The sequence below is a fragment of the Paroedura picta genome, chromosome 11 (genome assembly GCF_049243985.1).
Source record: "Paroedura picta isolate Pp20150507F chromosome 11, Ppicta_v3.0, whole genome shotgun sequence".
In the NCBI taxonomy this organism is placed as follows: domain Eukaryota; kingdom Metazoa; phylum Chordata; class Lepidosauria; order Squamata; family Gekkonidae; genus Paroedura; species Paroedura picta.
The window spans coordinates 24,487,591-24,515,475 of NC_135379.1; the positions used below are offsets into that span (position 1 = coordinate 24,487,591).

The window sequence follows — 27,885 nt, forward strand, 5'->3', positions numbered from 1 at the left end:
CTCTGCACAATTTGACAGGTAATATAGTAATTTGGAAAAAAGCGTTTAACATTTAGAGGGCAATATCCCCTGATAGAATGTGAGTTGCAGGTATGCCGAACGTCTGAATTGCACACACCAATGTTACCCTCATTCCTCATTGTCACAACAATCCCTTCATCCCTAAGCTCCCATAGAAGATACAATAAAACCTCCTAACCTGGCACTTTTATGGCAATCAACTCATTATCTTCTGTATCATCTGTTTCTGTCTTTACCACACCGTGATTTCAGTATTATGGTGGAGAGCATTTGGCTCTGTCTGTCCGTCAGATATATCCAAGACTTTGTCTCTTGAAGCCTCAGTAAAGCATGGGAAAAAGTTTCTCTGCATTTGATTCCTCTTCCCTGTAGGCTTCTTTTTTGCTTGCTTTCTGTCTGGAGCGCTAACCTGTTGTCTTCTTGGCTTCTGGCTTCAAGGGCTTAAAGAATCCTTGGCAGGCCTGTTTACCAAACCTTGATCTCAGGAGACCTCCACATCTCACTGAGAGGTCTTTACTTCAGCAGAGGCAGTACTGGTCTTTGGCTCCCTGCAGCAAGGCTGGCTGGCAGATTCTTGTGCCTGCCAACTCCCTGACAGAATTTCTACTTAGGCTGACTTTCCATCTATCCTGCTTGCTCTGTGTGAGTCTGTGTCTTTCTGAGTGTGGTCGCATCCTTCTAGCTAATAGCTGCAGCATTTTTAGCACCAGGAGGGTGTCCATGAGGGTGACTCTGATGGTGTGGCTTTCCCTTCCAGCTGGCGTTGCTGGAGCAGGCATTTGCTGGAAACACTAGCTCCAGACCCACTGCCTGGGCATCATGTGGCATGCTTGGAATCTGGATAAATTGGTATATCTCCAGAATTTATGTTAATCCTATAACTCTACAAGTAATGGACTTGGTGGCGGCTACTCTGGAAAGAAACATTTAAGAACGGCAGTGGCAAACACTTGAAAAGAATGTTGTTTTGTCTGAAGTTGCTTGTATGGAAATAGCCTTTGTGAGGTCATTGCTGATCTTTCTTAGAACTGTCTGTCATGAGGAGGAGTTTGTGGGGTCTCTTGGCTCATCTTAGCTCGATCCCTGCATCATCTGGTACAGCCATGATATAAATTTGGAGAACTCTCTTTGCGATCCAGTGGGAATTGTACTTGTTTATTTCATTCCTCTACAAGGAACCAGTACTAAGGTAGAGATGGGGTTTGTGTTGTGGCTGGCTAGGGTAGGAGGATAAGGCAAGAGAGAATGTGTGGGAAGGTATGAAATGACTTAGTTATATTATTTGTTCCCAAGTTTTCAAAATATATTTTTTGAATTGAAACATGGAATAGTAATAGTATTCCAGACTAACGGAGGCCAAATGGCAGAGCATTAGTCAAATACATATAGTTTGTCCACAGCCCTAATGAATAATACAGCCAGCAGTCTGCATCAGGACTGAAGTAATACTGTAAATAAATATAGAAATGTCAGCAATGGCCCCAATAGACAATACAATATTCCCAGACTTGTGATTTGAACTTAATGTGAGAGGTTAATTTTAACCAGCAACATGTCCCATTTGTCTGCTTTTCTCTTCCAGTTTCATGAAGACAGGTTTTGCAGACTGTCATTTAGGTCAAATGTTTCAGTGAAAGATGTTCTCTTAAGACTTCTCCATATGTTTTGCTTATGTCAGTAAGTTTACTTGCATTGTGTTATATTGCTTTAAAGATGCAAATACTATTCCTGCCATTTTGTTTTACAACAAAGAGAACACTGTTCTGAAGCAACCAAAATCTACATAGCCACTAAAATCTCTTTTTACATTTTATCCCATCCTGCCTATGCAGTGCTCAGGGTAGGATATATCATTCTCCTTTCTATAGTAAGTTGACATTAACTTAGCCAAGGTCATCTACTGAGCAGAGATTTCAATCCAGGTTTCTCAAGTACTAGCTGGACACTAGTAAGGTCACTAGTTAGGACACTAGATAATGATCCTAACTTACAGAGCTGTCCATATATCCAAATAATGCATATAGTCTTTAATAGCCATCAGCTAAATATTATTCAAAAGTCTCCCCTCCCCAAATCATTAATGCTCAGCCAAGTTCACCATACACATTCATAAACCATGTTTTCTTTTAACTAATTTGACTTTAAATGTGATGTCAAAGTACCGTATGTTTGTACCAACTACTTGTTGCAACCACTTTTTAAATACATAGTCCTGGTTCTTAAGAGCAAGACTTGCTCTATTTTTCATGTCCTTGCCTTTTGGGGTCTATAATTTCTAATGCATAAGAGAAGGTTTCTGCCATTTCATATAATAGCACTTTTTAAACAATAAACATAGAAGGTGTGAGATGCAACCGAGTGAAGCATGTGAATGTTGGAATGAATGCAGAATTTGTGGCTTAAAGTGACACAAACATCCTGTTTAATTACCTGTAACAAAATCCCCCAGTCCTCTAGCCCCAGGAGATGAAGAGTCATCAAATAACAGTTAAATATATGGCTGTTGAAACTGGAGGAAGTCTGTGTAGTCAAGCATTTTGTATATGTGTAATTGAATATAGTATAAATCCGTAGAGAAAATATAAAGAAAAATAAGAAATAGAATGATGAAGTTACAAGGGACTACAGGAAATGGGCTGAATGATTTACATGTACAAGATGTTAATGCAGTAAATATATCTGGATATCTACGTTATGCCCTTTGAACACTGCAGGTTCCAACTTCCAATTAACCTACAGGCTGTGAACATCCAGATCCATTATATTCAGAGGTTAAGAATGAGAATGTAATTGATTTAATGGTAGAGTAATGGCAGGTAATTTTATACTATATTAATAATAATTAGAAGTAATTTCTAAAGATCACATGGCATATTTGATAGTATACCTCTGTTGGATTATCTTTTTTGTCACAACTTTAAGATTTTGTCATTTTAAAACAAGAATGTGTACAATTCAATGGTATTTATGTATTTACTTGCCTTTCTCTCCAGTGAAGATTCAAAGCAGCTTACATCTTTCACTTCCCCATCATTTTATCTTCACAACAGTCTTTGAGGTAGGTTAGGCATAAAGCGTATAATTGGCCCAGGGTCATTAGCCTGCAGGCTTTCATGATGGAGTAGGATTTGAACATGGAGCTTCCAGCTCCTATTCCAACATTCTAACCCAGCCTTTCTCAACTGTTTTACCATTGAGAAACCCCAGAAGTGGTATGATGGTGCAAAATATGGTTGGGAAGTACAGCTGTGTACACACCCACCCAGGGCCCCTCCCCTTTTCATCGCCTCCATGCCCATCATTGGGCATTTTGGGAGAGGGATCAGTTTGTCATGACCATATGTGGTTTTACAATACCCTGGTTGAGAAAGCCTGTTATAACCACTACACCAAACTAGGTCAGATTGAGTGAACACAACCTGCTCAGGATCTCAGGCCCTAAAGAAATTAAATTGACCCCAACCAAAGCCAATTTCTGGTATTCAGAAGTTCCTTTTTAGTAATCATGGCTAGCATCCACTACTAGACCAATAATCCATGAATCTGTCTAATCCCTTTTAAAGCCATCTGTGCCTGTGACAATCACTACATCCCCTGGCAGTGAATTCTACATTTTAATTGCTTGTTGTGCAAATAATTGTCCATCCTGAGTCTACTGACAGTCAGTTTCATTGGACGCATTCAACTTTTAGAGCTTTTCTGCACATTGGTCAAAATAACGTTATGCCCGCTGGATGGCAAAGTGCAATAGTTTATCATGCCTCGCAGGCCCTCCACACCTTTGAGCTGACCTGCCATTTTCAGCCAGCTTTTTGCACATCTTGCAATCCTCACTGGCTGCTGGAAAAGTGAGAAGAGAAAGCAACGCACTTTAATCTTGCTGCGCTTTGGCCAGTCTACCACTGTCATTCACTTTGGGCAACCAATCCCCTCCCAGCATAGCTTGTTTAAAGTTTAAAGTTCCTGCAATAGCCAAAACAATTTTTTTTTTAAACGTAGACTTGTTGAAATGTGTATCTGCATATTCATTGAGGCATAGGGTTATTTAACTTGAAATTTATTTTTGAAGTTTAAAACAGATGTCATGTCGATCATACCTCCACGCCCACATGATACACCCATGGAACACCTGTATAAAGTTTCCCGGAATCACACCTGTCTGCCATTGTTCTTTGTCTGCTTAGTTTGGGGTGTAGTTCTGGAATCAGCATTGAAATGGAGAATCTCCTGCTTGCCCTGCTTGCTCAGATCTACAAAGCCAGACCTTGAGTCTCTCAAGGAGGATTCGCAGGGCAGCAAGGCAAAGGTGGTACGCCCTCTCCGAGGTGCATTCCCCAAGCAGATGTGGGTGCACAAGAGAACCATGGACTGGTGGGATAATTTCGTCCTTGCCACCTGGAGTGACGATGAATGGATCCTCAACTTCAGGATGTCTAGGGGAACCATTAATGAAATAGTCATCATGCTTTGGGGGAGGCTAGAATGCCAGCCAATATGCATGAGGCGGCCCATCATGGTAGAGAAGCGGGTGGCCACTGCCCACTAATACCTTGCCAGCCCTACATATTACAGACTCGTCTTGCGGCCGTTCAGCATTGGAATGTCTACTGTGGGCGAGATCATCCTGGAGTTCTGTTTTGCCATGGAGCCATAGCTATACAGCAAGGTGGTGTGCCTGGGCAACAAAATTGGAAAGGTAGGTCTGTGGACCTCGTTAAATGACTTCCCTGGGAAGTCTCACAGCAACTAGTAGGTGTCATTCTGTGCCCCCCAGCCCTGCAGATGCCAGGACAGAGGGCTAAGAACTTTGCCATTGATTCTAAAATCGAGCATTTATCCTTTGCCTATTTTTTTAATGCAGAGTATGGACAACTTTGGAAGGCTGGGGTTCCCACAGTATTTCACAATGGTGGATGGTTGCAGCATCTCCATGAGAGCTCCAGAAGGTAGCATCAAGGAATTTGGGAACAGGAAGGATTTCTGCTCCGTTGACCACGGAGGACATTTTATTCATGCTGGAGTGGAAGATGACACAATGCCTTTGTCTTCTACAAATCAAACTTGTGCACTGCCATGGATGACAGGGTCTTTGTTCCTGGAAACCCCACAGTGACCACTGAGGGAATCCAGGCTCCAGCACTGATCCGGGGTGATGGTGCATGCCCCCTGGGTAGGTGGCTCATGATACTGTGCAATGACCATGGACAGATGTTCAGAACTATTACAACCTCAGGCATTCCCATCCAAGAAATGTTGTGGAGTGGGCCTTTGGAAGACTTAAGGGAAGATGGCATTGTTTAACAGCCAGGCTACATGTCCACCTTGATAACATAACTCCTCTTGTGATAGCTTGTGTCATCCTCCATGACATATGTGAGGAGAAGGGGAACGATATCATGGTTCCCCATGAGGAGCCAGAAGCAATGGTGGTTGATGAAGAGCCACCCATCACTGACCAAAGAAAAAAGAGGATTTATAATGAGGGGGTCCGGGTTAGAGACGCCATCACTACGTTCCTTTACAGTCACAGAACTGGAAGATGACTGTTGTTTTCTGTCATGTTTAAAAGTTTAAATAAAGTTTGCTCTTTTCATTTAAAGGTCCATCTTTTCTGTCCCTGCTTTACTTATGTGCATCATATGGGAGGGTGTCTTGTGGCCTGGGGAAGGGAGCTCCTAGCCACATTTTGCTCTGATCATTTAAATGTCCAGCATCTCTTTCCCTGCATTACCTATGTTCATCATGTAGAAGGGCATCCCGTGGGCCGGGGAAGGGAGCTCCTAGCCACAGGAGAAAAAAAAAAGTTCACTTCCTGTGGTGCCCTTTGTGCAACAGGGAAGTAAGTTAAATTCTCATGGCCCATTCTATTGGACAAGGACTTTGATAATTTTTTTTAATGTGGGGAGGGGCAAATATTTGTTGCTCTACTAGCAAACCATCATTCTCCAACATGCCCACACCACACAAAGGAGCCTTTTGAGAAAAGCCTGAGGTTGAGGCTCTCCTGGAGCTGGTTCAGGCTTCAGATAGCCTGCTCTGGCTGATGGACAGCATGTCCATGATGACCAGGAGGGCATATGTGGTGCTGGCCTGGAACCTGGCAGAATGGGGCTACCACCGCAACCATGGTTCTAGGAAGCTAGGTAAAGATCATGAGACTGGCCTAGGTAGTCCAGTGAGCTTTGTGGTTGAATGAGGATTCTCCCAAGTCCAACATTCTTAACAGCTGTACCATACTGTGTTAAGAGGGTGCCCAGAAGCTGTGTGTGTGTGTGTGTGTGTGTCTATTATTGTGCCCTATTCTAGTGATCTAGCATGATATTTCTTTGGTGAGCCATTCAGTACATAATTCATTCCGTATCAATATATCCCTCCTGTTTTCATCTTTCCCAAACTGATGATATTTCCTCTTGATTTTGTCACAAAAACTTTGTGTTAAGATTTTAATAAATTAAACTTTAGAGGGTTTTTTTTACATATAATTTATTTTGGAGAATTGTTCTAAAATATTTATATTTTAGCAAGTAATATTCTGCCATCTAGTGGCAAAATCTTTCCATTTGACAGTCTGAAATGCCTTTAATCTTAGGCAAAAAGCAATTTATTATAATGTAGAGATAAAGTAACATGCCCCCACTTACTAAGATGCACGTAACCTTGCTGCTTTGACACCAATCCAATAAATTCTAAGCTGCTAGAAACTTTGCTGCTAGAAACTGTAATGATGACCACAGGTATAGACAGCTTTCAAGGTGGATTGGACAGCCATGGTGAATAAAGTGTTCTTCCACATTGGAGGCAGTAAACCTCTGAATACCAGAGCCAGAAGGCAATATCAGGGGAAGGTCTCAGTCTCTGTGCCCAATTATCCCTCCAGAGGAACTGGTTGGCCACTGTGTGAGTCAAGATGGTGGGCTAGATGGACTACTGGTATGATCCATCAGGGTCCTATGTTCTTATGCCTTGTGTGATAATGAATGCCTCTGATGGCTCAGAGACACAAGCAGCATACAACCTCAGAAAGCAAACATTGCTCATCAGATAGGGTCTTCTGCAGTTGCCAACCTGAGACTGGGTAAAATCAACAACTGCCCATAAATGTGCCTTTTCCATTGTGAACAGGTCATGGAACAGGTTCTGGCATTCCACAAACCATGCGAAACTGCATTATCCAAGAGGGCAATTGTATTGTGCTGTACTAAGTGATTCCTAATGTTACTTGGAATAATTATTGGGGGCTGTATTCTATAACGACTGTATATAGTTGGTTATAGTTGTGTTTTAACTATTTATGTTGTAAACCACCCTGAGACCTATTTGGATAAGTGCGGTCTAAAAATTAAATAATAATAATAATAATAATAATAATAATAATAATAATAATAATAACAATAAAAACTAGGATTCTGCTATGGAATTCTGTATCACTTAATGTGTCATGTTAACACTTAACCTTTGTTTTTAGATTTCTGGTTAGCTCTATGACTGTAATCCTATTGCATTGTTAATTGAATGTCCCATCTTGCTGACTGTATTGACCCACTCTGTGGAATCCCCTTGAGTCCTGGTGAGAAAGGTGGACTATAAGTACTTATATACTCGAGTATAAGCTGACACTTTCAGCACATTTTTTAAGGCTGAAAAAGCCCCCCTAGGCTTATACTCAAGTGAGGGTCCCAATTACCTGTTATTGTTGATATTGTGGTAAAATTAGGTGCCTCAGCTAAAATTCGGGTCAGCTGATGCTTGAGTGTATACAGGTAACTTAAATAAATAAACAAATGAATCAACTAAACAGAAAGTACAAGTGGAATAAAAATTAGTCTTTGAGCATGCAAGGTTTGCCACTGAAATTCAATTACAAAAGTACAAAATATATATTTTAAAAATGTATTAAGAACCAAGCTATGCAAGATGGTGGAAGTTCTAACCAATCTCTACATGTCAAAACAAGCAGCAGGCTTTTAGGAGAGAGGGGCTTCAATCAGGAGAATGTTAAGGGGGAGGGTCAATATACCTCCAGTGTCATGGCCCTAATCCAATTCTATAAAAGCTACTTGTAACTTTGGTTTCAAGCTGTAGAACAGATGGTTGTAGTGCTCATACCATGGCATATACCTTGGCCCTGAGAAAGGTTATAATATAGTAATAATAGATGTTCTTTGTTTTTTGTTCTGAGGGCTCCTTTCCCCCTAGAGTATATTTCCATCCCCATACCTTTCTGTTTTCCAGCATTTAAAATAACAGCCTTGAACTTGTGGCCCTGTTGCTGGGTTTCAGGCTTGCTTCATACAGCCAAGAGAGGCACTGTCTTCCCTTTTTTGAATTTTGAATGAAGTCTTCAGGCAAATTTGTCTTGTTTCTTAGCAACATAGATGGCGTTGAATGCAATTATATATGCAGGTTCCTTTGTACAGCAAAAAGCACAACATCGCCTAAACAAACATTGCTGTGAGTTCTTCTCTTTGCTTAGTTTCCTCTAGCACTGTGAAGAAAAAAAACTAAGTCTGTGTGATATGGCATGGACAGTTTGGAAAAGAGCTTGACTCGAGAGAGATTGAGTCGCCTTCTTCGGAACTGTGAGTTGCATTATTTATGTCTGTTACAGTTTTAGTATTATTAATTACTATGGCCATGCTGGAAAAAAAACCCTCCGTTCTTACATGGGGACAGAACTATGTATGACATTGGAGGTTTCTTTCCATTTTCTGCACAGCAGCTTGTCCCATTGAAAAGGCAAGTTTGCATTTTGAATCCGTCTTCATTTTACTGGACCGAGATTTTATGTCTGTAATATATCTGCATATGGGCACTGAGGATACCTATTTATAACAGATTTCCTTTTCTAAATGCTTTATTTTTTCACATTAGTATCACCATTAGCAAATCTCAAAAGCAGTGCAAAATGGAACATTTATAAAACCAGAGGAGCTCTGGATAAATTCATCACAAAATCCATTTGTGTTTGCAAACTTTGCAGAAACAGCAAAGGCTGTTCACATACCCATCTCAGGGGAATATTTCTAATGCTTCTGGGATGGTGCTGTTGAGCAATATTAGGGACATGTGGAACCTATTCCATTACTAGAATGTTAGTATTCTGTGTTCCTCCAAGCCACTTGTTATGGAAACAGGGTAGCCCAGTGGGTGACCCTCATGGCAGGGATGGGTAGACATGTCATCACAATGCTTTGATGTCACCACACCATGTGACACTCTAGATCCTTACAAACTCTATGGCTTGACCTACATATTGGTAACCTATCTCACTCCACAGTTTATTACTTCACATCTCAAGACTCAAGTGTTTCTGTACATTCATGCAATAATGATTAGGAAAAGTTATTGTCATTGGCCAAAGGCCCTCATAATATACAAAAAGAAGAAAAAATACCACAGATAACAAGCATATATGTTAAAAAAAAACTCTACATCCTGTTTCCCAGGTCCAGATGCAAAAGTATCTGGCTTACAGCATATATGTAAAAACAAACAGAACTCTGCCAACATTTCCCAAATTCAGATGCACAGAATTAGGACTTTTCTTATAGCAGCTTTTGCTCTAATTTTCCTAGCAGCTCATGCATAGAGAACTACTGTTAGATACATGAGTATCAGTGTCAGAAAGCAGGAAAATCAATTTATCCTATTTTGACATAACAGGAACATTAGGAATTATCCTCATCAAGAACTTACTCCTAGGTTCAACATAAAGTGGACAGATTAAAATATAATGTGTAAGATCTTCAATTTCTAAATTCCCTCAAATTTCCTCAATTTGTGTAATGTACATTCATATAAGTTATGCTAATTATAACATGTTAACATTTACAGGATGAGACAATTAATGCAAAATACAAAAATAATGCAATATTAAATATAATGTGGGTGTCACAAATATCCTTAAGAATAACTAATAATAATATTTTTTCTTCCCTGTGCATAGGCTTAAAAGGGCAATTACAGAATGTTGCCCAATATCCATACTGGAATCTATCCCAAATGTACTTTTTATTCAAAAGGATTGTTTACCACAAACCTGGAGCTAGCCTTAGAACGAAATAAAGTCCATGCTTCACAGCAAACCAGACTCCCACCACCTCAAAGAGAATCCTGGACAAAGGAACCTCTTGATTTTAGCTATAAACTGTATATCACTCCACATATTGTCAGGAAGCCAGCAGGAAAATCTAAAGAAGAGCCAACGAAGAAGGAGAAGGAGATGACAATGAATGACCTATGTGAAGATCTGCAAAGAATAACATCCAGGTGGATTCTCCCAGACATAGAAGAGCAGAAACCACCAAAGATAATCACCAGGTTTCCTCATATAGGCCCCTATGAAGCACAACTAATGTTTGTGAAGAAGGGGAAGTTTAAGTGTGGCAGATACCAAGATCCCAAACCACATGATTTTAGACAGGCAAGTGTTACCAGAAATGCACACATACATGTCCCAAGACACATGTATATCTACAGTGGGGAATTGCTTGCAAGAGGTTTGGTAATGCAGGAAAATGGATAATTTGCCAATGATAATTTGCAGACAACAGATAGTTACAGTAAAATAATAACAATCTTTATAGGAAGGAAAACAATAAAATAAATAGGCAAAAATATATCTAACACACTAGCAATCAATCAGATAGGAAAATAAAAGGAGAAGGGAGATTGCAATCAGTATGTTTACCCATCCTGTAGAGCAGAGAGGTCAGAGAAAAAGTCAACATGGCTAGCGTGTAAGGTGATCTGAGGCAAGGTATACCATGTAAACAATTCAGAAAGTGGACTGAAGAGTTAAAGGCAATCCAGTGCAATCCAGTATAGTGGCCTATTATTCTGTTCCATTCTAAAGGTACCCTCTCCATCCATTCATTCTATGACTGTCATGTAACATCTGTGTCACTGGTATTTTCTAGGTTAACAGAAGTCAAAAAGAATATGACAGTTCCTTAAAGATCTTGGAACTGTAAATTTGGGAGAAGTGACATAAGGCAAGGTAAAGTTGCTGTCAGTTCACAACCCACTCATGATGACCCCATGGAGTTTCACATCATGGGCTATTCAAGGCAAGGAATGAATAGAGATGGTTTTCCATAGCCTCCCTCTGCCTAGCAGCCCATGTCTTTCTTGGTGGTACTTCCTTGTTTCATTTCCATGTCTTTCTTGGTGGTACTTCCTTGTTTCATTTCCAAGCTTTGAATAGATCAGACTAGTCTGCACAGTTAAGGCTACAACAAAATCTACATAGGAAAGGTGTAATAGAAAAGGAAATGGGAAGGCAAAGACAACTTGGCACAAATGTGAACTTAGTATGCATTTTTTGTTTGCTTTTTTACACTCATGGGTTTTAATGGTAGAATCATAGAATCATAGATTTGCAAAGGGCCATACAGGCAATCTAGTCCTCAAGGCAGGATAAGCCTAAAATATCCATAAAAAATATCTGTCCAGCTGCTATTTGAAGACTGCCAGTGAGGGGGAACTCAACACCTTAAGCCAATTCCACTGCTGAACTACTCTGTAAAATTTCTTCCTCCCCATGATATGTAGCTGATACCACTCTATACATAGTTTAAAGTCACTACTGTGAGTCCTATCCTCTGCTGCTCTCTCCTGTGTAAATATGCATAGGATTTCAGCCTTAGGGCTCTGGACTTGGAGGCTGCCTGAGGACTTCAGGTCCCTCTTTCTGTGCACTGGATTGGGCCGCCACCAGCCTGTCAATTTAGTTCCCAGCAAGGGACTTGCAGCATACTCTTGATAGAAAGTCCTCGTGACAGGCATAGGAATGATGCAAGAAATGTATGTAGCTAGTCCCAAACTGTGGACTGAAGATCACTACTGCGCAGAACTCAAAAGCAATGCTCTAGCTGTTTGACGAGGTTAACTGCAAAATTTAAAATAAAAGATAATCAACTTTCTCCATTAGATGGCACTCTTGCAACAAAAAATCTGGTCAATTTAATTCACTATTGTGGATCCCATTTAATTTGCTATTACATTGTAGCTGAATTAGCTCCAGTTTTTTAAAAAGTTTGAGGACTCAGGGGTCCTCAGAAGGTTCTTGGCTATTGGAATCTTCATTCACAGGTGACCAGAGAGTTTTGACATCTATTGTATTCCAGTCCTTCTGGAATACAATTAATCTTAATCCATTCATTGGTCCTCCATTATAAAATTTTTGCCCCTCAGTCATGGGATGACTGAGCTGATTTGCCTTCCTCACAATCTTTTTTTTTTTTTTTACTCAGGTAACTCCTGAGGTCACAAATGGGATAACAACCTCTTCTAACATTGTGCTTTCCTCCATAGAAGTGCTTTTGAAATATCTCCAAGAGAGGGATACCTATGGAAACCATGACACTGTAATTCTTATGTATTCTGTAATATTTTCAGTGTATATTTTTCCACAGGAATACCCGTATTTGCCGGCGTATAAGACGACTGGGCGTATAAGACGACCCCCCAACATTTCCACTCAAAATACAGTACTATGGGCTATAGTACTACAGTACTACAGTACTATGTCTATCCCAACTGAAGTGCACCCGGCGTATAAGACGACCCCCCCCCACTTGGAGGCATGTTTTTCAGGGGGAAAAAGTAGTCTTATACGCCAGCAAATACTGTAATTCTTAAAATGGTCCAAAGGAAAATGTTACATTTCTGTTACTCAGATATCTTGTCAGAACAGGTCTTCTGAGCTAGTCTCTTTCCAGAAGCTCTAGATTTTGGGCCAATGATCAGTGTCAAGAATTGAGTCTGTCAAGAAAACGCTAGAGCCCTGAAGGAAGCTAAATCCATTTAGAAGCAAAACGAAAGCCTGACCCATCTGTGAAATGAAAGTGAGCTGGTATGCAGGAGAGAAAAATACACTCAAGGGGAATGTATGGTAAAAGTGAAGGAAATCACCCATGCATAAAAGGCCAGCTTTTAAAAAACAATATACATGTGAAAACAACAGTGTTAAGGGGGAAAGTTGATATGGTAAGAGAGAGGCTATTTAATTCTTCTCCCTTACACCATGTTTCTAGCCCAAATCCTCCCTCAACTTTGACCTTCCCTCAGCTTTATGGGAACCCCCATTTCTTCCCCATAAGAGGTGAAAGCAGCTTGGTTGTGTTAGTTATGGCATGAGGGATTATCCTTTCTTTTAAAGTCACATACCAGTGAATCAGGCGGCAAATTTGAGCACCCCCCCTGGATAATTTCATTATTATATCCCTCCATGAATTTGACTTTTAAAAGATCTGTTGAGGAGTTGTTGTGGACTTCTGATGGAACACACATTTTGCATTCAGATGTTCTCAGATTCATTCGTTATTTTGTTTGTTTTTGCTTTTATTTTATTTATATATCACCCTCCCTTGTGGCTCAGGGCGGTCCTTAGTGTCACCTTGGGATCAGGTGTCAAGTAAGATCTTTCTCTAACATAAATCTTAGAGATGCCATGCTCGATCCAATGGATCAGTGGTCTGTCTTGCTTTGTACCTGCCATAAGCTTGTTTGTTGCACTTCATTTATTCCATTTGTATTTTTGATACGATGGCCCCTTTAATGTTGCACTGTAATGCTGCACTGTTCTCTCCCCACCCCACTTTTGCAGTATGAAACAGGTCTTCCAGATTTTGTGACAAGCTATGCCCGAGATCCTTTGAATCTAAAGTTCAAATCACAGCATTTAAGCACAGGTAAGTATTTGCTGAGATATACATTTATTCCTGCATTTTTCTCATTATGGCTAAGATAAATTATCATGTTCATAGAACACTTTAAAAAATCTATACAATGGAGCCAGGTACAGAAAAAGTAGATGTTTCTACAAACTTGAGTGTAGTCTCAAAAATTTAAAATTTGCCTCTCATGCTGCTTGCAAATAACTTACTACTTTAAACTACTAGTTACTAGTAAATAATTTACTTGAGCAGGGGTGGGCATAAGATTACTCGAGAGTGAAGAGTGACCAATCGCTCTTCAAACTAGTAAAAGTAGTTCTCCAACCTGTCAATCAGTATGGTTGTAATAAGTTTCTTATGCATCCCTTGAAAGCCACAGCTGAAGACAAAAGGCGACACATGTACATACCTCTGTGGTAGATGGGAAATACCTACAGCTCCCATTCCCATCTGTCTCTTTTCCTTTCCCTTCACACATATATGCACACACCCTTACTGTGGACTGGACTCTTTCCTCCTGTATCACAGCTTCCAATGAAAACATAGATGTAACTGTTGATTTCCCAACTTCTGGCCAAGTTAAAGTTTTGGGATGGTTGTAGATTGCTTTGGGAAAACAGGAGATGAAAGCTTTCCCCTACCAGACCACTACAGATCTGCTATAATTTTTGTACAAGCTGCCATTTTGTGACAGGCTCTGCCCAGCAGCCATCATTTTGTGACTCATAGCTCCCAGAGCTTTTGAAAAAAAATTAGTAGTTCCCAGAAGCATAAATTTTACCCTCCAATGTACAGAACACAGACATCTGCCCTCTCTTCCCTCCTCCCTATATGAGATTGTATTGGGGGTGAATGGGTTTGAGTTAGTACGGAATTTGTTTTTTTTCCGCCATATCTTATTTCCTTTTCAAGAAACAGACTCTGGTATGGTGTTTGGATGTTCCCAGCAAGGCAGGTGTTGCCCTGAGGGGTTATACAGGAATATTGTTGTTGCAGTTTTAACATCCAGCTACAGTAATGATATGGTACTAGCTAGTAATTGCTATATGCATATGATAGGCAGAGTAGACGTCTAATTAAGTCTGTGCCCTGTCCATAAAAGAATAGCGTCAAAGATAATAAGATGTCTAAATAGGACTAAGCCCCGTTTATAAAACAGTAAAGACATCACCCAATATGTTTTCACTGCAAACTTCTTTCCACTATTTGTTTTGCTCCATTTATACCCTCCTGTTCTTCCAGTCGGGGACCCCAACTGGTTTACATTGTTTTTCTCACCTCCATTTTAACTTCGGAACAACCCTCTGAGGTAGGTTAAGCTAAGAGTGTTTCATTGGTCCCAGGGCACTCAGCAAGCCTGCAGAGTAGAGATTTGAATCTGGGACTCCTAGATCCTTCACTGTAATTCTAACAACTACACCACACTGGCTATCTATGCAAGACCTTCTGGTTTAGGAAGTGTTTGATCTAATTCCATTTTTGGTGGCGTTCAGTTTAGTCTTTGACTCATTCTGTACACATAGGATAATGCAATCTAAATGCACTTTAGAAGCTGCAAAAGTGCATTATCCAATGTGCATTGGTTTAGAGTCTCAGTTACTGGGAGAGGGGAATAGACCAACCTGAGTCTGGTAAAGTAACAACATTTGGGTATCACAAAAAATTAGAGTCAAATTGAAGACTTTCTAAACTAACAAAAAGGTCTCCAGTTGCTTCTCCAGGGGAAAGAGAGAGAGAGAGAGAGAGAGAATATAAGAAACTAGGTTCATGCTTGTCATGAAGAAATTCTTTCAACCATACAGGTACATGACATCTGAATAATTATATCTTTGAACTAGTCAATAACATTATTTTGAATTTAATCCATTTATACCCCCACTTTTCTCCCCAGTAGGGACACAGAGAATCTTATATGATTCTCTTCCCCTGTTTTATCTTCATAACAATCCATGAGGTAAAGTAGGCAGAGGAGAACGGCTTGTCTAAGGTCAATAGCCAGCACAAGTGAGCATTTGAACCAAAAGAGCATCTGAAGAAGTGGGCTGGAGTGCACAGCAGTGTATAGTAGAATAAACGTTACGTTAATGTAACCTATTAAATGCAAACAGCAATATCAAATATTTTCTTTTTATTAAAGAATGGAGACAGTTAAGACATATATGACAGTTGTGATCCCACATTGTGACTCTTGCATTTATGAAAATAACTATAAGCCAACTTCAAAAGACATCATATTTGGAATAATATTTAAACATATCCCACGACCAACATGTAACAGTTCAGGCCCCAGTCTTTCTGACTTCTGTCTAGGCAGTCCGTTGACGATGCACCCACTTGCAGCTGGGCTAGGTCTTCTGTTCTTCACAGAGGTTTCAGGTATCCTTCAGGTGAAAGGCATCAGGATGTAAGTAATAGTACAGTTCTTCACCTAAAATGTCAGCACATAGTTTTCAAAGGAGTGCTTCTAAGGTGAGAGAACTTTTCCCTGCAGCTTCAGGCCTTCTAATCCCTCAAGGACAATATGCCTTTTCTTCCTTAAGGAATACCCCAACTCTTTAACTCCCTCTACTGGGCTCAGGGTTATATTAAAGCAATACAAGTTCCTGATTAATTAGAATAAAGATACTGAAGGTACTGTGTCTTTTCTTGCTTAATTTTCCAAGTCTATGGACTTCAACCCTTGAGAGAAGAAAAAAGAGGATCCAAGGAAAGATTCATTACACACAAACCTCGTGAACTCAAGTGGGATTCCAAGTTAATTCTACCCAAGGAGCCTTGGCCTGCAAAACCTTGCACCTTTACAGTTAGTACAATTTATCTCCCCCACCCTTCAGCTGAATTTCCCTATAGCAAACAAACCTACAGCTGTTGTGTGTGATGTTAATTAGAACATCAGTTGTTGCAGCTAAACGAATAGCTTGTCAGTTTTTAATCTACTAAAGGGTAATTTAGTAAAGGCAAAATTTTATAGCTTATTTGAAAAGTGATTTCTCACATAGATGAGAGTTTATTTTTGAGTAAACATATAGCCAAATTGTCTTAATGGAGGAATGAAAGCATTATACAAAGTTCTATGTGGAACTTTTGTTACATTTCCAATTGCAGCTCATTTGAAAGGAAAGGAATGGCTGAGCAGTGAAAAGGCTCCTAGGATTAGCATTTAAGGGAAAGCGTATGGGGAGATCCTTCCATGCCCTTCAGGAGGCACAATCATCTGATCGAACTGTGGGCCCTGTGGGAGCTTTTAGCATTTATGTCCCCTATATTATTTTTAATAGGGTTTTATCGGGGACATTTGTAACCCACCACAAGCTGTTCTCAGGAGTGGTGGGAAATACATTTTCATCATCATCATCACCATCATCCATGTCTCACTTTCCAAGCCAATAAGTCTCCCATAGGTAACAAATCCCATGGCAAAACCCTTCATTTTCTTCATTTTTTGCTAAACAAAAACACTGAAACCATCTTTAAGCCTTTTCTGTCCCCATACCAAATTATTCCTGCTTTTTCTTTCTTTCTACACAACATACACATCTGAGATGCAGCTTTTATATTCCTTAGGGGATTTCTCCACCAGTTAAAAATAGTGAAATGCTTACCTTTCATTGTTGTTATGTTCTGGCCTCTCCATATGACGTCGTCAACATGCAGCATCTGGACAGTAACCAGGCAGCTACATTCTCCATTTTAAAACACTAGTTGATAAATTCCAAAAAGTGGATTCACCAACCTATGTAGCACTATCTAATGAAGAGCAATCACCAGCCAAACCTCCAATGTCCCACCCTTGCACCCGCCTCCCTCTCCCTGGAGCAACGAATAGGTGTACAAGTGTGCAGGCAAAGCAAACAAAAATTTCTCCCAAAGTTGTAACATAAAGCATGACTCTCTAAATCCCACCCAATCAGGAACAATTTTTTTAAAGTATCAAGACTCCTGATTCCATAATGGGTGGCATAAAAAAGCACTATGCATCTATGATTAGATGCATAGGCATTTCAATGGAGAAGAATTGAATAAAAAGAAATTAGCAGGCATCGCAGGCCCTTTTAAAATGTTGAGAAAGGGGATTCGTTGCCTGGCTTGATTGACAGGAGGAAGAGAGTAGGGTATAAAGCAGCGCCTGTGGAGGGTGACAAGCGTGAAAAAGCAGCAGAGAAGAGTGAGAGAGGAAAAAAGTGAGGAGGGGCTGGGAAATGCGATTATATTTAGCGATACACCATTTGGCTGGTGTAACACTATTTTTTACAGATGTGTGGAAATGACCTTACAGTTCCAGCTATCACTTCCTCACCCTTACATGTCACAACACTCTGAAACAGAGGAACAAGGTCTTTCTCTTTCATTTTTGCACAGCTGCCCACATGTACAAGAAAACTGGGAACATGTCTCAGAACACCCAGTTTCTCATTCAAAGTGCCTACTTGGGCACCAACTTGTTACTTATGAAGTGTATTAAAGGAAAGTAGTAATCAGAACAAAACTCTTAATTTTAAAATACCTGTAGGTCCTCACTTATAGTAGCTTCCTAAACAGAATTACACCCTTTTAAAGTTATTGATTTTGGTGGATTTAGATGGCTATAACTATTTAAGGTTGGACTGATAGTTATGCTGGTGTCTGCCTGAAAACTTTTGTTGTCAATCGTTCCCTCATTCTTAAAATATTTTTACCTTCAGAGGTACAAAGACCAACGACGTGCACACAGTGCTTTTATAGAACGAGTAGAAGAAGTGTTAAGCAAACTGTGGCAGGAAAAGGTAAGGGGGAACTTAAGAATGAGTATGTTGTGCTAACTTAAACTATGTGGCTTAAGCTGCTGAAAGAAGCCTTCCTGGGATAGGATGCTTAAGGCAGGGAGTGTTTAGACTGTCGCTTTTTCATTGCTGATGTACTGATAAGTATTGCATCCACGAATCCATCTTTTGTTCTCAGTTCCAGCTTTATTATTATTTATACCAGGGAGGGTAATGGTAAATTGGTCCATCTCAAGTTTCCTAGTTCCCGATAAGTGCCTTCCCTCTAGGGTTGCCAGCCTCCAGGTGGGGCCTACGGATCCCCTGGAATTACAGCTCATCTTCAGACCACATATATCAGTCTCCCTGGTGAAAATGGATGCTTTGGAGGGTGCGCTCTATGGCAACATACCTCACTGAGGTCTCTGTCCTCCCCAGACTCCATTCCCAAATCTCCACAGGAACTTCCAACCTGGATTTGGCAGTCCGATCATCCCTCCATCCCTTGCCAGTAACCAGGGAGGACTTGGCATCCCTCCCACCTGCTAGTCAAAATCAGACCTGACTATCCCTTAAACAAAACTGGGTTTTCTTTTTGGCCAGATTTCAGCAGTCCTTTAAAAGTAATCCTCTGTTCCCTGTGCAACATTCAGGCCTTGTTTACCTAACTACAGGCTTCTGGTGTCTTGCTGGTTGTACCGAATCTGCACCTGGGGATAAAACGGTTCATTCTTGACTCTTACTGTGCGTACACAACTATGTGAATGATCTCCAGGGTTGATTCAGAAGTCCAGATACATTTACTCCGGTGTCAGGATGTATTCAGAATGCTGAAGCTGTACCATGTTCCTCTCCAGGCAAAGCAGAAGCAGGATGAAAGCAGGAAGCTAACAGGAAATAAATGGCGAAAGAGACCAAAGGCAGCTGTTTCTACTGAGCGGGACTCTGCAATAAATCAGGTTGAAAACACGCAAAAAGGCCTGCAGAAAGAAATGCTGCTTTTATCGCCATCTACAGGAGCATGCAGCTGGATGAAGCCAGTACAGTCTGGCCATGTGACACACGTAAAATCACAGTCTCTGGGCTACTTGTTGCCAACGGGGATAGTCCAAAGTGTTGAAGATCTGAGATGCAAATAATGAAGAGATACAGTGAGAAGATACACAACTCATGTCATTTCCCTTTAACAACAATATAACGACAATAGTGCTCTTGGTGCTGCAGGAATGGAAATCCTGCCTTTCATAGCACTGGCTCAGTTAACATAATATATATTTTTTTAAAGTCAACCTATTTAAATGCAATAAATAGTTTTATTTAAATAACACTGGCCTCTACCAAATGGCAGAATGCTATACTGAGAGTAATACAATAAGGGAGCAAGCCTACGCAAGTCTACTCAGAAGTAAATTCAATTTTATTCAGTGGGACTTACTCCCAGGAAGGGGTTCAGAGGATTGTAACCTGCAATATGTAATACCATTTCCAGAAGGAGGAAATCTAGTAAGTTTATGAAAAATACTGCCTTTTGATCCTGGGGAAAATGTGGTTTCCTACACTGGATTCACTGCCTTCAGAAAAACAACTTTGGATCCTGTGTGGAAACTTGGGTAATAAGTGCATAATTACTGTGTGTGTGTGGGGGGGAAATCTAGAAGGGTCATGAATGAGATGATTAATTACACTTGAACCACCAGGTCAGAGACCCTTTCTGCATGCAGAGTTTGATTCCGATTATCACTGAATTGAATCTGGCATTCCTTTAATTTGTATCCTTTTGTATCCTGTTCCTGCACTCTGCACATTTCTTGTTTCTCGGATTTTTCTCCTCCAAATCGCATAGTATAGCTCTGCATACTCATGAGAAAAACTTGATTGCCAAGGTTTTGGGTGTATGTTCTGCTGGTTTGTTTATTGTTCAGTTTCACACAGGGGGTACCTTTTGAAACAGTAAGGAAAGATTCTTAAACCTTTCACTTACAAGTTTTCTGCCTTCATCTTACCTATGCTCCAGTACTGATTAAGCATTTAATCAGGGTTTAGTGTTAGTAGTATATACAAGCCTTTCTTGCCTATAGCCACTTCCTTCCAAGGAGGTGTGTGTGTGTATGGGGGGGGGGTGTTAAGAAATGCTCCTAAAGGCTATAATCTGCCCATTCCCCCTTTCTACTATCTTGTCATTTTCTTTTTTAAAAATTAAAGAAATTCAATACAGTTGGAGTTCTGTTTTTTTGGGGGGTGGGGTTCAAACCTACCTATGGGTACTTATTCCCCCCACAAAATTCACCATGCCAATTATTTAATTATTTTTTAAAATATGGTACAGCCATTTTTAAAACACGAGCTTTTCAAAAGCAACACCCTCCCCTTAATTGGCATATGAATTTTGGGTGAGAAAAAAATAAACACCCACAAGTAGTTTCAACTTACATAATTGTGATCATTAGGCTGGTGCCTTAATTACTGAGCCATAAATTGGATTCTAAACAGCATACAAGGCTTTTTCTGATTTTTAAAAAAAATAACCAACAGCAATGCAATGCCCCATTAGAATAATTAAAAAACAAAACAGGACTCCAACTATGCTTGCTCTTGGCCACCAGTGGCCCCCTAGAGCAGTAACCCACTGGAAATGTTCCTACTCTTGCACCCACTGATAAATAATAAATAAATAAATAAATAAGTCTGAAAATTATATCCCTGAAAACGATACCTCACGCATTAATTTGTGTGTGTCAAGCACTCATCCCTGCAAAAGGCTGTCAGCAACTGCCCATTTGTCTTTAAGCCATGCAATTTCCAGAGTTCTTCACAACCTAATGCTTAGTAGACGATGACCACAAACTGTGGAATTTTTTAGTCCCCCACCCATCTAGCATTCTGTCTGATATGCCCTTTTTCTCCTTTGGTATCCTTATATCCTGATGATTTGTGGGGGATAGAAATCCTGAAGTGCAATCCTATGTAGAGTTACACCCTTCCTAACTCATTCAAGTCAGTGATGCAGTCACATACACACAAAGTAAGTTATGCTGTTGACCTCATCCATAGAAGCTCAGAATGAGACAAAAAAAAGGACACCACAGGAGAAATTGTTGCCATACAGTTGTGTTGGCTTCAGTTGGTTTGCTCCAACTTTGCCCAGGAAAATGCCGAGACATAATGTTGTTGCAATGTGCTTTGAGATGCATCCAGAATACTTTTTTTTGTTGCTAGAGAATCACAGGAAGGCCATGTACTTAAAAAAAATACACGAGGCAGAAGTAAGCCAATCCAACAATAGTAAGCCATATCCAGAATGCATTGAGCATGTTTTTGACTCAGCTCCTTGTTTGCTCTTTAGACATCTTATGTAAATGTAAGAAGGACTCGCTTGTTCCCAGCAGTTCATCTAGCATCAAAACAAAGCCCCCTTGGTCCCTGGAGTCAATGGCAGCCTGAAAAGGCATAAGAATTGTCTTGTATTTTCCAGTAAATGAGATTATTAATATCTGGAAACAGGAACTGTGTAAAGCATGGATGCAAAAAAATGGATCCCCCTCAGCACTTTTGCTTCCTAGCAAACAAGCTTTGCCTTGAAAACAGCTCTCAGCACCTCTTGGGTGTTTGATGTAGGAAGGAAGTGCTGCATTCCTCCCCATTCCTAGGAGAGCCCCATAAATGTCACTCCGGTCTGGAAGGAGAACTGTTCATCCAGGCCTTTTTTTAAAGGAAAGGCAGTGAAGCAATTGCTCCAAGACCCATACAAGGAGGGGGGCTCACCAGCACCGAATAACTACCTTGTTTCACTGTTCAGCATATACAAATCCTTTCCCTTCAAGTCAGGAATACCTCTCAGTACAAATGCAACTCTTGGGTGAGTATCACTTCCATAGCTTGCATTGCATTGGTTTCTGCTCCACATTCTGGGCCACTGACTTCAGTGCCCTGTTAGGCCTGCAAATGTAATCGTCATACAGCAGATTAATACAGCACCCTCCTTCTATACTGCCCACAAAGATGCTCCACAGCCCATCTTGGGCAGCAGGGCTATGATTGGGGACACCCAATTCCTGTATTGGCTCTTTGGTGACAGTTGACCCATAGGATCGCCATGGCTGAATGGCTAACATCGTCATCAACTCCAAGGCAGAATGCAGAGGCCCGCTTCAGTGAAAGGGGCCTAAGAGGCAACCAGGGACCCAAGAAATGCCAATCACCACCTCCCACAAACTGGCCTTTGCAACTCTGGCATCCCAAGGAGACATTTGGGTCACCTGGGCAGTGAACTGCACCTGGACCGACCAATAGCTTCCCTGATATCCTTGCTGGAGGTCAGGGCGAAGTTGCTACCATCCCACCATTAGTTGAAAGGAATATTTTTTGCCTCAGCTCAAAGTCCTTTGCCATTTAATTCACATAATCACATGAACTTGAGATCAAAACCCACAGAAGGGGGTACCATTTGCTGAAGGGGTGCTATATTTGCAAGTGAATTTACTGGGATTTCTTTGCTTTCAACTTCTAAAAATCTAAATATACTACTGTATTGTATTTTCTGATGTTAAATATAGATTTTTCAAAAATTGTATGTTTATCTATTTTTCTAGCTATGAAAAGATATCATGATACAGTGAGAAGGAGTTGTTAATAACGTTCAGTGCAATGCTAAGCAGCATACACCTTTCTAAATGCACTGAGATCAATGGTCAAGTCTGTGTGTCCATGATCCTGGGAAGAACCTGGTCATTGGGTTCAAGGTATTTTCGCTTAGACCGAATGTCCTGCTTTATTTCAAACACAGTCTCATGGCATGCAGGGACTTTGCCACATTTTCCTAGATGGATGACCCTGCTTTTTTGTTTGTTTTTTGGCAGAGATTGCCCATGACACCACATTGATTTCTGGGCATGTGGGGCTCCCATGCTTTCCCCCTTTGAGCAGGATTCATGCCTCCCTTTTTCATTTAACCTTTTAAATTCCCCCCCACCTGAGCTGTGATGTTTCGAGCTCTGCAGTTCAGTGTGGAAGGGGGAAAGGGGGGTTACCTTTGGTGGGGAGGGTGCATTGTATGATTGTCATTGCATTTGGTGCTCCTGCATTGGATTGCAAAGGGGGAGAGTTAATCAGCAAGTAGCACAGGAACTGGTTATGTGGACATTGCCTCTGTGTGCCTCCACCCTACTTGTGGACACACAACACTTCCACAGCAGAGGCAACACTTTCTGCCCTTGTGTGCAAATAGCTAAAAGTACAGCCACTCAACATTGGTTCTCTTAATTTGAGAAAGAGTTTGACATTTTCTGAATATCTGTCAGAATGCTGTTAACCTTCACTTCACAAAACGGAGGAAATGGTTGTACAACAGGAATGAATTGGAATAAATAATGTGCCTTAGTTGCAAATTATTGCACATCATTTGTAGAATATTAAATACAACTTTCTGCCTGGCCTCTTTGCTAATCAAAATTATTATTTCAAAGCATGAGTTGTGAGGCACAAAAATATGGGAACACCCCAGAGTAAAGTAGTTCAACAGTACAGCACTATACAGAGTTTCCTAAGTCCATTGACACCAGAGGGTTTAGAAAAGTGTTAACCTGCACAGGATTGAACAGTAAAGATTACATTGACTGTTGATATTGTTCTACTTGCAAATGTGTACATGGACTTTCTCTTCTCAGGTTTCCCTAAATATAGGGAGAATTCTTTGTAAGAGAAGCATGGGGCTCTGGAATTGTTTACATAGATTGGCTGCTTCTTACAGCTCCCACTATGAGGAACTAGTTTTCTTAATACCTAGAAGATAGTAAAAATTAGCATGGTTATCTATCTATTTATAGTGTATAAACCCACGCCTTTTACACATATTTACACAGTGAAAGGCAAACTGTATGCTGTAAATAAAATACTGTAATATAAAGGTGAGAAACTTCTGAAGTGTATTCTAATAGGCTCTGGGAATGTACAAAGTATAGAAGAATTTTTCAGATCCTCTAATTTAGTGCAAAGAGCCCCTTGTGGCGCAGGGTGGTAAGGCAGCCAACATGCTGTCTGAAGCTCTGACCATGAGGCTGGGAATTCGATCCCAGCAGCTGACTCAAAGTTGACTCTGCCTTCCATCCTTCCAAGGTCGGTAAAATGAGTACCCAGCTTGCTGGGGGCAAAACGGTAATGATTGGGGAAGGGAATGGCAAACCATCCAGTATTGAGTCTGCCAAGAAAACGCTAGAGGGCATCACCCCAAGGGTCAGACATGACGCGGTGCTTGCACAGGGGATACCTTAATTCAGTGCAACATTAATTCACTTCACTCATTAGGTGTTATGCAGGACCATGCTGCAAAAGCATTAAGGATTTTTGTGTGTGGAATGATTAATGAAAGTGCCGTGATTGGATCTCCACAGTGTCTATCAAAGACTGCTGGGTCCTAGTTTGGACTGAGGCTGTACAGGGAGAAGTAGGATGGAGAAAGTTTAATCATAACTCTGCTCTGTTTTGCCTGTTGATCTTGGAAAGAAAAAAACGGGTTCCTGTCTGGTTGCTTCCAATGCAGCATCGGGGGAAAGGCAAGGAAAACAACACAGGTATGGAAACATTTAAACCCCTCTACCTTTCCCATATGGCCCCAATCCAAATCAAGATCCTATGTCCCTGGAATGTATGTTTCAGAGGGGCTGGGAAAATCCATTATTTCTGACTAAACCTTATACTCCCACTACACTTCCATATATAAAGGTCATCTGTGTAGGAATTAACCTGAATATTGTATGTATGCTGAGAAGTGTTGGACTCAGAGCTTCCCTCCTTCTCCTTCATAAAGTGCTGGAGCTGGCTGGAGACTCAAGTCAGATACAAGCCTAGAAAACTTTTTAGATTGAGAAGCAGGATATACATTTTAGAACACATACAAAATTATTTTCTTTTTTTAAAGTATCCCCTGTGCAAGCAACGAGTCATGTCTGACCCTTGAGGTGACGCCCTCTGGCGTTTTCATGGCAGAATCAATACGGGGTGGTTTGCCAGTGCCTTCCCCAGTCATTACCGTTTTACCCCCCAGCAAGCTGGGTACTCATTTTACCGACCTCGGAAGAATGGAAGGCAGAGTCAACCTTGAGCCGGCTGCTGGGATTGAACTCCCAACCTCATGGACAATTTCAGACAGCATTTCTGCCGCTTACCACTCTGCGTCACAAGAGGCCACTTTTTTTTTTTTTACAGTTGTCCAAAAAGCTACAGCAATAGTAGTTTCTTGTGGGTCAGCTTGTTGTTCAGGTCAATGCTTTTTATGCCAAATACACAAACCAACACATTTGTTGGCACCAGTAAATTTTGCTACCTGTTACCATATCCCTTAAAATGATTTTTAACAGAGCCATAATCTATCCTGACAAGATGACTTTAATATTTTCAAAATGGCGGGTATTGACACTATTTTTAAGTGCCTCAGGATGTTTGAAGACCATAATGGAATTCCAAGGACTAAAAATTTTAGCATTATGTAGTCTAATGTTTAGAATATAATCCATTTCAGAGAATGCATTTGGAAGATAAGAGCAATTAAATTGTGAATCTACACAATTCACCACACCTTAATTGAAGCATTAAAATCTTCCTCAAGTTTAAATACACCACCAAAAGCAAACTAGAAGCACCGTGTGAATCTTTTATAATCTTGATGTTTAGAAACGACTTGGAAACATCCCTGCCGGGCGAAACAAAAAAAAAAATTATTTGAAACATAATCTGTTTTGGTATGCTGTGAACTGGGTGGAGTTACAAATACAGACCAAGGCCAACGGCTGTGATCACACTGATGTAGACTGATAGATGAGTGCACCACACAGGAAAGCAGTCATATGATGGTTTTTCACCCATGCTATCAGACTGCTATGCAACCCACATTTCGTAAGTAGGCTCCAGCCCACAGTGGTGTAGTAAATATGGACTGACCAAGCATGGAAACTATGGCAAATGTATCCTCAACCTACACAGTTCACTCATAACCTCAACCCACCCACTCCCCAACCAGAATGAGCAATCGATGATTTTTAAACGTCATACTACTACAGGCCATGGTCTGGGGTGAACAGGTATTTCAGTAGGAGATGGTTGCCCACTCTTGTGACATTCCTGGAGATTTGAGGGTACAGACTGAGGAGGGCAGAGTTTGGGAAGGGAGCTGAGCAGAGATGCGACACCATACAGTCCAACATGCAAAGCTATTAATGTCTGCAAGGGAACTAGCCTGGACAGAGTTCTAATTCGGGGAGAACTCCAGGCACCACCCAGAGGTTTGCAACATTAGTGCAGGAGGTTTCTACCAAGGACTTCAGGTGTTTAATGTTGGCAAAGTTTAAATATGAAAAAGAGCACCAGGCTGCTTAAAGTATAAATTAGTTTGATTTAGAAGAGAAACAAACTTTGTATGGAAAGAGAAGAGAGAGTCCTATCTAACTGTTCTGTTGTCCTCATTCCACCTGTTTTGGAGGCAAGCAGGGAGGAAACATGCTCAAAAGAGCAGGAAGTCTCCAATTGAGCCAATCAGGATGAAGAAATTATTTGAAAAAAAAATTAGGATGTTTCTATTCTAACTATACTAAATACACCTCTCCTCTGATGCCCCCTGTGGGATATTCTTCATATTCTTTTAAATCATGCATATTTACTAATTTTTCATATTCCAACATTTAATAGCCCTCCCTGTTCCCAGTATTTGTTTAGTATTTATATTATTGTAAAAGCTTTTTAGACAATACTGGGGAGAAGTGAGGAGTTTACAGTGCTGGTAATCACTGATGGAGGGACTGGTTAAAGGAGATGATCTCTTTCTTCAGTATCTGTTAAAGTACCCTGAGCAACAGATAAGCAAGAGCTCTGGTTTCCTAAAGTAAGGTGACCAGATTTTACTCCAGTACCTGGAGTACTGTGTGCAGTTCTGGAGGCCTCACTTCAAGAAGGACATCGATAAAATTGAAAGGGTACAGAGGAGAGCGACGAAGATGATCTGGGGCCAAGGGACAAAGCCCTATGAAGATAGGTTGAGGGACTTGGGAATGTTCAGCCTGGAGAAAAGGAGGTTGAGAGGGGACATGATAGCCCTCTTTAAGTATTTGAAAGGTTGTCACTTGGAGGAGGGCAGGATGCTGTTTCTGCTGGCTGCAGAGGAAAGGACACGCAGTAATGGGTTTAAACTTCAAGTACAACGATATAGGCTAGATATCAGGAAAAAGTTTTTCTCAGTCAGAGTAGTTCAGCAGTGGAATAGGCTGCCTAAGGAGGTGGTGAGCTCCCCCTCACTGGCAGTCTTCAAGCAAAGGTTGGATACACACTTTTCTTGGATGCTTTAGGATGCTTTGGGCTAATCCTGCGTTGAGCAGGGGGTTGGACTAGATGGCCTGTATGGACCCTTCCAACTCTATGATTCTATGATTCTATGATTCTATGATTTTAACATTGGTAAAGTG

At 40.8% G+C, this 27,885-nt stretch overlaps 1 protein-coding gene and 1 long non-coding RNA gene across 13 annotated transcripts; one reads left to right on the forward strand and one right to left on the reverse strand.

Moving 5' to 3' along the window:
- The first annotated feature begins 550 nt into the window (after positions 1-550).
- C11H7orf78 (chromosome 11 C7orf78 homolog) lies at positions 551-21,239 on the forward strand. 11 transcript variants are annotated; one of them, XM_077304492.1, is made up of 10 exons: positions 551-1,210; positions 1,604-1,698; positions 2,736-2,837; positions 7,487-7,597; positions 8,495-8,600; positions 9,968-10,444; positions 13,631-13,715; positions 16,364-16,503; positions 18,383-18,463; positions 19,297-21,239. In XM_077304492.1, the coding sequence occupies exons 6-10, from the start codon at positions 9,989-9,991 to the stop codon at positions 19,576-19,578; spliced, it is 1,044 nt and encodes a 347-aa protein (XP_077160607.1). In that variant the 5' UTR covers positions 551-1,210; positions 1,604-1,698; positions 2,736-2,837; positions 7,487-7,597; positions 8,495-8,600; positions 9,968-9,988; the 3' UTR covers positions 19,579-21,239. The 11 variants fall into 11 exon arrangements, with proteins under 11 accessions (XP_077160607.1, XP_077160606.1, XP_077160609.1 ...); XM_077304491.1 differs by having other exon boundaries at positions 1,604-1,694; XM_077304494.1 differs by having other exon boundaries at positions 1,604-1,694; positions 7,487-7,588.
- LOC143820991 (uncharacterized) lies at positions 15,872-26,120 on the reverse strand. 2 transcript variants are annotated; one of them, XR_013225618.1, is made up of 5 exons: positions 26,010-26,120; positions 22,219-22,375; positions 19,183-19,563; positions 17,303-17,398; positions 15,872-16,128 (listed from the first exon to the last, which is right to left on the reverse strand). It is a non-coding gene; the product is annotated as an uncharacterized LOC143820991 (long non-coding RNA). The 2 variants fall into 2 exon arrangements; XR_013225617.1 differs by having other exon boundaries at positions 15,872-17,398.
- Between the last annotated feature and the right edge of the window lie 1,765 nt (positions 26,121-27,885).